The sequence below is a fragment of the Apis dorsata genome, unplaced genomic scaffold (genome assembly GCF_000469605.1).
Source record: "Apis dorsata unplaced genomic scaffold, Apis dorsata 1.3 scaffold_11, whole genome shotgun sequence".
NCBI classification, from domain to species: domain Eukaryota; kingdom Metazoa; phylum Arthropoda; class Insecta; order Hymenoptera; family Apidae; genus Apis; species Apis dorsata.
The window spans coordinates 79,980-90,104 of NW_006263314.1; the positions used below are offsets into that span (position 1 = coordinate 79,980).

The window sequence follows — 10,125 nt, forward strand, 5'->3', positions numbered from 1 at the left end:
ACTATCTCGTAATGTCCTATTCCAGTGCGTCATGTGCGAGAGGATCGTTGGGCCCAGCGGAGCACGACGGCACGCGACCACGGAAACCTCTTCTTCCTCTCTTTCCCTTTCTCCTTTTCATTCGAGCTCGAACATTGTCTGTTTGATTCGAACAGCTTGGATGTAAGACAGTGATCACCGCTTGTAAAGGTAAATATTTACATATCCGTGTAATATAGAAATGCTCATGTTTCACGAGAAAGATAAGACTTGAAATAATTGATAAAATAATAATTTTAAAATTTTTAAAAAATTTAAAGATCAGAAATTTATCGAGTATTTGATATATTTATCGATATATGAACTCATACATTATGTTAGAAATACTGTTTGTTATGTCTTTGTTTGGTATTATTAAACAAAATTACATTTGATGACAAATAATTAACATATCATGACTTTTTGAAATTACATATCCGTTGTTCTTCATTTAGGATTTATCGCTGGTAACGGGAAGATAATAACTGTATGATTATCTTAAGTATCATCCACTGTTTCGTTCCGTCTTCCGTATTTTCATCGCTATCAAGCTATCGTTACAAGATACGCAATTTACATTCTTCACACTCCTCTCTAACATTTTGTAAATGCAAACGCTTACATAAAAACAATACTGATGTAAGAATATAAATTGATTTTTTTACTTCTTTTTTACATACTGATACATTCAATATTAAATTTCAAACGTATATATTTCATATTTAATTCGCATAACAATTTATATTTAAATTTAAAAATGTATTTTATTATTAAAATATTGATATTTAGAGTCACCTATCGGAATATTTTATCTCAAATATTGATTGCGCAATTGATTTCTGCGCATAATTACTAATAATTCCAATATTATTTTTTTCATATAACGCAATTCGTATATTTATATTATTTTATAACTTTATAAAAATTTATTTTTTAAATATTTAATAATTAAATTTCTGCTATAAAAAAAATTAGAGGTTAAGTTGGAAAATTCAATATAGAAATCGAATCATATTTATATGAATTTATCTTCTTGAATTTTTATAAAAAAAGTATATTCTTTTATCTGAATTACTTTTAAGATTGGTTTAAATATTTATAAATTTCTAAAAAAATAATTATTTGAAATACACGAATAATCTTTTCAGTGAAATTTCTGACGTCTATTCAAAGTAATTTCATTCGATATGATATATATATAAGGAATTATAATTATAAAAACTTTGACATTGATGCTATAATTTAGTAATAAATCATAATTAATAGGATAATAATTGAAAATCTATACAGAAAGGAGAACGATCATATTTTTAAGCCATTCTAACGGTAAGTGAGATCAAAAGGCTGAATATAAAGCGAATATTAACGTGAAATGAGCACAAGTGCATGATTGTTCTACAAAAATATCTTACGACTAAAGTACACAAGTATGATTACAAACGAATCAACAGATGAGCTCATAGAACGGCTAATCTCGTGTAACGGTATTGTTTCTTTCGAGTGTAAAGTTTGAAATTAATGACGTTTAATGAAAAATCGTTTATTTTTAATGAGAAAATTTAAACTGAAGTTACTTTCAATAACAAATAATAATGAAAGTATTAAAAAGAACAAAAAAAATTAGGTTATGTTAGTCATTTAAAAGTAACAAGGTGCTAAAAGCGACATTTGACTTCTATACGGCATGCAACCGAGAAACACGATTTAATTCGAACAATTTGATGTACGACTATCACGTAACCATTGTGTACTCATGGGTAACGATCCGTGCAAACAAGCCAAAAGAGAATACTGTCGATAGAAATATTGCACTGTAAACACGTGAATTCCAATGAGCCCGATGCATTTCGACCGTTACGCTCAAGACGGCTGCCATTTGCAACTAATCTACAAAATCTCCCGCCAAAACGAATTCTCTTCCAACCGTGACGTAATTCGTTTTCGCAAACATACTTTTTAAATGGAATAATTTTTATTCTATTTGACTAAATATAATAATAAAACGAATAAAACCCAATTTTGTTTTCGGTTGATTGTTTAACCTGCACGAAAGACAGATCAATTTCGATTTAATATATAGCCCTGACTAACGAGTTATAAATTGGTCTGACTCACCCCGTGAATACTGTCACGCTTCATCACCAATCAATTTTCGGTAACACGATCACGCGATCAATGATCCACAATCTCTTCTTATTCTCCTTATTATATTACCATACTTCTATCAAAAGATAAAAATAATAATTATATTTTGTAATATTCTCAATCTATCATTAAAATTTATTATTGCTTTATTAGATTATTATTGCTCGAGATAAAATGATAATATTTTTAAAAAATCAAGACCAAAAAAATTAATATACGAAATATATCGTATTAAGGCTTATTTATTTATTAAATTGAAATGTGCAATTGAAATATGCAAGACGAAAGCATTCTTACTTACTAAATAAATAATCTCAATAAATAAAAGCCTCAATTAATATATTTTTATTTATTTTGATATCTAGAATTAATCTTTCATGAATATATTAATATTCTATATATATATAATATATATATATAATATATTAAAACTAGTAGAACGGTAAATCATTTAACAATTTGGTTACAGTGAACTATTTTTTACAAATATATAACATTAATCCATAAAAAGTAAAATTTTCTGGATCAGTTTTTTTGCCATCATTATGCCATTTTTAATCATTATGAAAAGAATAATCGATAAATGACGAATTTTACAATATTCATTATAAAAATTAGTTAAGGATAAAATTAGCAATTGATAACCAAATTATTTTTATTTATCAATCATCGATCGCTCTAATTAATCTGTCTGTCATCTTCACACGTCGTTAAGCACACCTTGCCTGCAATTATGTTACTTATACGAACTTTAAATTACCCTCGATCCGGCACGCTTCTTACGTTATACGCTATTTATCTATGCACGCACATTTCGCAAATTTTATACCAATTTGACGTTGAATTAATATAATCGTAAGAGATCCTAAGAGATGTTAATTTCACGTTTTAATTTTTGGCCAATTGAAAAGTGTATAAAATTATTACTTCCGTGTCTTAATTAATATTTATTACCTTTAAATACTATAATGTTAAATATTAAATATGACACGTGTTTCTGATTTGTGTATATTATTATGTATATTAGTCATTTTCAAAATATCGTATTCTTGGAAAGATAGAATACGAAATAAAAAAAAATGTACTTTATTATTTATTTTTTTGATTTTTAGTGCAAATTAAGAATAATTCCTTAAATTTGAAACGATAAAGAATAAAGATTCATCGACTCGATAATTATTAACTCTAAGCAATGTAAAGGAAAAATTTTATAAAGGATCCTTCATTCTCCTAAATAACAAATCACAAATGGATCTGTAGCAAAATCCTTGATTCTCGTGCGGTGTTCAACGTGTTAAAAGCTGATTATCCACGATATTTCCATGGTACGATATTATACCTGTAACATTGTCAGACATGAGGATGACGAATCAGTGACGAGTAGTAATAGCGAAAGAAAAACGGGCATCCGTCGTTTCGAGGCTTGATCATGGTAATAATCACGGAGGGATATAAATTAAAGAAAGTAGCGTGTTGCCTGAAGGCCTCATCGTATCCTGCAGAATGGTCAAGATGACGAGGTAACCGTCAGACCTCGTATCCACTTCCTAGGTGGCGATGTGCCCGATGCACCTGGTCACCCGTTATCCCAGGATAACGTCATTGCTCCTATGATTCTCCTATTAATCCGTCTCTCTTCCTTATTTCCCCCTTTCTCCTTGTCCTCGATTTATCTCTGAAAAACATTTAGAAATGATACACGAACGATTATGCCGTACTTTCGTGTTGATCGAACCGATAGATCTCTCGAATATGCTGAGTATGAATCCGCGTACGTACAGAGAAATCATATCCATCAAGAATATTTTCGCTTTTCCTCTTTCAACAATTCAAAAGTTTTAGGTTATGTCATTGGTAGACAAATTCGTGTACAAATATATATATTTTTCTATTCTTCTTTCGTTGTATATTTCACATTGTAAACTATCAATATTCTTTTGTTTTATTGTTAACTGAAATATACACTAAATTTGTTCTTTCACATATCCTTCTTCCATCTCACACCACTCATATTTTATACTATAATATATCTTATACTATAACTTAATGCAATAATTAAATGATATAATTATAATACATTTTTTTTAGATTAATGTTTCAAATATTTAGAGATAAATAAATTTCAAGATACATACGAAAAATCATCTGTTTTTCCTTTTCCTTGTCCTCTCGACAATTCAAAAGTTTTAGGTTATATCAACGGTATATTGCAGATTCGTATACAAATATATATTTTTCTATTTTTTTTCTTTTTTCGTTGTATTCGATACACAAATCTCAATCTCAAATCTTTGATCGAGCATTGTAAACTATTAATATTCTTTTGTTTTATTCTTAACACATAAATCGAAATATACACTGAATTCGTTTTCCACATATCCTTTCATCTCTCACCACTTATCATGGATATACACTCATACATATATCCTTATACTAACTTCTGCAATAATTAAATGATAGTTATATATACAATGATAGTACACATCTTTTCTAACTTAACGTTTCAACCACGGAATCCTGTTCGTGTCGAAAACATTACGGGGAAAGTCGTCCGTGAACGTTTGAACTTTGGTTTCACTTATCTCTCGTCATTTCTCCCGTATCATCGTCCAAGAGGCTTCAAGCGAATGACGATTTGTCTCTTTGAAGACGAGTAGACTGCGAATAGATCATCCGCCTTGTACAATTTCGAAGAGATATTGATACGTCGAGGAGATATCGTTGCTTCGATACCCGGATACGTAACTCTTTCCAAACAGATTACGTCCAGTTGAATTTCACTTCGACCAGGTGAAAAAATTGCCTATGCTCGGTTAATTATCCATGTTTATATGAAAAGAAAGCGCGAGGATACTTACGGATCGCTGTGAATGTTAACAATCCTTTGAAATCTAATTCACTCTTCGAAACTGCCTGTTTTCGTTTTCGTGAAATCTAGTTTCTGTTCTATATACTTCTTTTAGAAAGAGAACATGCATTGTTGTTGTTTATAAAAATATTTCCATAATGAAACATTTAATTCAGTATAATTAATTTTATTTGTTTACTTCATTCATATTTCATACAATATCAATGCTAATTGTTCATTCGTTGATTCACACGTAGATTTAACTTACAACATTTCTTTGATTTATTAAATAGTTCAGACACGTATGTATTCGTTAAACACACATTGCAAATGTTTATTGCAATCATTGCTGAATCGTTTATTTATAATTACTATCAATACGCAACACGCGTATGCAATAGGGCTAATTATTTATTTTCAAGTGAATCCTAACCTATTCTTCGTAGTTTATTCAAATTCATTCATCGTTGATGAAAATTTATCGCGATTATCGATTAATTAACCATTATTATGACAGTACATCTTTCATAAAAATTCAAATAGTCATAACACGCACGAATTTGTTCACGTATCGAAGAGGAAATCACACTTGTCCACGATTTATACTTGTATCAGCATCTCCATACGTAACTGCGTCAAGGATAGTTTGCAAGCATGACGAAGCTTCGCGGGAGCCGGAAAATCGTTAGCTAGGGTATTCTGAAGTCGATGAGACCCCGAGTATCTTTACAGACAATCATGTCGAGAAGATTTCCTCCAACGAGGTCTTGTTACGAAGAAAGCGTTGTGGAAGGAAAAGTAATCGTTTCAGGGTAGAATTTGTGAAGGAAACGCGTATATACGTACAATAAAATGTGCAATAACATTCGAGTGATAAATACAGATTTCTATTTGAAATTGAAAAGTTTGCATAAAGAATAATTTTTATTTTTTTCGTTGATGTCTCTGAATATCACGAAAGTATTCTAGTTTCTTTCGCTTTCTTATATTACATAATCGATAGAAATTTTACTTTTTATCTATAAATGTATTATAATCATATGGTAAACATTACATCGTATTAGCAATTATTATTCTCATTACTTTTGGCATTGTTAATTAATATATATATATATACACTGGAAGGTACCATATTCAATATTTGTTAAATAAAAGTGGGGATACGACATTTTAGAACATTACGCAATTCTTCTTTACCTACGTTCTAACCTGTTTTCAATGCAACTGAGAAATTACGTTATATTTACTAATTGTAGGTTATAAACGTCCTAAGAAATAAACAAAGAGTACATGAATCTTCGAATTTTATTGGGCAATTACCAAATTATTACCGTTTTTAATTAATATTGCAGTTATCTGGAACGACTAAAAAGTAACTGTACAATATACGCATGAAAGACTATCCGCGTTGATGCTAATGAAACGGTATACTCTAAGCATCATCGTGTTTCATCATTATTTTTACGACTGTAAACGATGCCATAATGAATTCGAGAAGAATTATCATATCTCTGAGTTATACCTTTCAAACGAGTTCTACGCTTTTTATCGACAAATTGTACCTTTTTTTTCAAATTTTGATCAATGTTGATGTTTGATCAGTTTTTTTCTTTTTTTATTTAAATTGATATAGAAATGAAAGTTTTGCTTTTTCTTTTCGATTATAATTTTAAGATTGAATCGCAGGTCGTATTCATCGGGATAATGGTGAAACGGTAGTATCGTCTACTCTCGCCTGACTTTTTCAAACTCCAATCATTGATACGAACCGTTATGTAGAAATTAATGGATGTCTTCTCCCTGCATGAAGCATTAAACAAGCCGACCTCGTTGCGACTAAATTTATCATTGTTGCAATTTATCCATCAACCGTGAAATTAATAATTACCATGGAAATTATGCTTTCACTGGGTCAGCTTTAAAAGTTCATACGCGATATATCTGTTTAAATCTGTTCAATATTGTACGTATAATTACTTCAACTAATAATCGACAAATTTTATCGCGACTTATCGATGTTACAAATAAATTTCTAAGAAAATTTCAATCATACAATAATAAATCTCAATTCTCAAAAATTATTTATTATTAATCATGGCACGAGGTATTCCTATAAATTACTTCTTCGTGATCACTTTCATCTCGTAAATTTAATATAAAGAGAAACAAAGAATTCATTTATGGTATCAGATATTACGTAGCACGATACTTGGTCAGATGTAAATTCGAAAAAGTAGCCAACGCCCACGATCGTCTATTTTTCCTACGATTAACGAGCTGTTGGTGGAAAAAAGGGCAGAAATTGGCAGGGCCTGCATCGTTTTGCGCCTTTGGCGCAACTCAAAAACTCTGTGGCTAAACCTGTAATTAGGACACCTCGGTGTGATTCTAATTAGGGGCCTTGGTTTTGCCATAAATCTCCGCCTGTTACGGGGGTCATGTTTGAACGAACCCCGTAAGGAATTGGATCCTTAAATCATCTGGAAAATCGAACTCTCGAGAGTCGGTAAAGTTTATCTTTGTCTTATTTATTTATTAATCCAGTTATTCAGTTTTTTCTATATTATATCTTTTTTTCACACAAAAAACAAAATTTTTTTTTAGTTATCTTTCTACAATATGGCCAGCTAATATATCAGATTATCATCAAAAAATCTAACACATGATATCCATTGATAATTTGCGAATATATAATCGAAACGATATACGAACATCTGTTATATTTATTTACCAAGTTTAATTACTAATTATACTTTATATTATACTTTATAATTATATTTATTTTATTACTAATTATTAAGATACTTTTATTACTATTGATTCGACAAATCCTTTGACAAAGAACAAAAATCGACGGCAAAATCAATATTGATATGCACAGTCTAATGCAACAAAGTACAATGTTTATATACATTGGTTTAGTACATTCACTGGTCCAACGTGTGAAGTTAGTATTAATTTCGTGAATAAACACCGACTTCACGTTTCAAATCCAATTAACGTTGATCGATTCTCGAACGTGTAACAGGAAGGTGTGCTCGAAGTGGATGTATACGCATCGAATCACGAATCATTACGTTGAAAATCAGCCTTGTCGAACTGTAACTGTGCCGTGGTCAACTAATAATCAATTCGTGCCCTTCAACGGCCGCAATAAATTTATTATCGGTGGAGCCGGCCGACAGAACGATCGTTCCTCGCCATTATGGATCGATGTGTGCGCAAGCGTGACAAACATCGAGAGGATTGGATCTCGATGTATGGCGAGTTGATTGCATTTGCATACATCCATTACGCAAACATTCGGAAAAATGGGATTTCTTTTGAAGATTGGATGCGTGGCTTCCTGTGTATCTTTCGCTGGATACACAGTTACAACGTAGCGGCGCGATTTATTTGTGTTTTTTTTTTTTTTCATCCTCGCTTGCACCACTCATAGTTGAAGACTTCGATGTTCAACTTAGATGTCATAAATCACGGTAGCTTGATTTCAAGCTAGATGAAATGATTGGTTAAATAAAATTATTCGAACCAAAGAGAGAGAGAGAGAAAGAAAAGAATTTGTCGTTATTGAAAATCATATCGTTGTTAGGTTAGGTTACAGAAGAAAGAAACATCAAATTAAGTGAAAAAGTATTGGAGGTACGTTGTTTTCCCTACTCGTATATAAATGTGTAAACAATATATAATATGTTCGTGCAAAAATAATTATTCGTTTATTATCGATTTATAACGTGTATTTTCTAACAGAAATCATTATCTCTATATTCTTATACGTAATTCAATTATATTTTTTATTTCAAACTTTATTATTTTTTTTCATTTATTCTTTTATATTTACGTTTATAAATATATATATTTTTATTTAGATATCAATTAAATTCACCGAACGAATCATTTCATCATCAAATTTTATTTTATATAACTATTCTTCTTTAATTTTTTTTCTCGACGAAAACTGTACAAACAATCTCACAACCTGGACTTAGTGAATATTTATTAAACTAGCTAGAAAAAATTAAAAACAATATTATAATTTTATAAAATTAAATTCGTTCCGAAATTATCTCGTATTACACAACGGATCATTATCTCGTTTACTTTATCGCGAGTTAGACGATGAACGATGCATAGTCGAAGCACTATCTCTTCTATCTATTAATTTCGATTTTTTTTTTTTTTTAATTCGCAATCAAAGAGGGATAAGTCGAAGCATCGAAAAGAGGTTTCACGAGCAGGACGTTGTTTCGTCGCTATTATTACGCCACACAAAATTGGTCAATCACAACGAATACGAGTAATTTACGTCAAATGAACCTCACCAGGAAACTGTCCCGACTTGGAGCGTGACCGTTGTACGATCTATCGATCCTGGTATTAGCCGAGGGATCCATTATATTGCAGCTTCACCATCTTCTCTATGCAAAAAGAATCTCGTGTATCGTAAAAGCTGATTACGCGTGCATCTACGTTTACTTTTTAACGTGAGCGTATTTTATGAAATAATCGTACATCTATAAATCATCACCTATTATATTGAAATCTCTCTTTTTTTTTTATTTATTTATTTTTAGATATGGAATCTTTATTTTTGAGAAACGAACATAAAATCAAGGTTTTGTATAAGAAAAAGGAAATGGTTCTCGAATCGAAATCAATATATTTATTTGACTCAGGATTTAATTCAGGTACGTACAAGGTAAGCGATAAGATCATTAAAAATAAAAATTTTCTCGATTATATTAGATTTATAAAAGAGAATATTATTGATCATATACTTGAATCATTACAAATATTTGCATTTCTAAATTTCTTTTAACATCTTTCCAGCAGGTTAAATGAAGCTAACTCCAAGATTTATAAAAACATATATGTATCATTGAATTTCCTCTTTTGTATGCAAAAACAAGATTCATCATGCTGGCAGAAAATAAACAATACGATAAAAAATTAGAGATTCCTGTTAAAAAAAAAAAAAAAGAGAAAAATAATTCTCGAGAAGTTTATATTGCCGACGACAGTACCCTTTTACAAATTAATGCGCGCTCGTGGGCGTAGACCCGCCACATCTCGTGCACAAGCACACAGTTTTTCGTGATGGGTCGGGCACGGGG

At 30.6% G+C, this 10,125-nt stretch overlaps 1 protein-coding gene and 1 long non-coding RNA gene across 6 annotated transcripts in view; one reads left to right on the top strand and one right to left on the bottom strand.

The window, feature by feature from the left end:
* Positions 1 to 10,125, bottom strand: part of LOC102675670 (venom acid phosphatase Acph-1-like) — a 41,012-nt gene that overhangs the window by 11,513 nt on the left and 19,374 nt on the right. For all 5 annotated transcript variants that reach the window (XM_006607733.2, XM_031509316.1, XM_031509313.1 and 2 more), the window contains one exon: positions 5,112 to 5,124. In XM_006607733.2, coding sequence (XP_006607796.1) covers positions 5,112 to 5,124 — 13 coding nt within the window. The remainder of the gene's footprint in view (positions 1 to 5,111; positions 5,125 to 10,125) is intronic.
* Positions 7 to 635, top strand: LOC116185263. The gene is made up of 2 exons (XR_004150065.1): positions 7 to 189; positions 474 to 635. It is a non-coding gene; the product is annotated as an uncharacterized LOC116185263 (long non-coding RNA).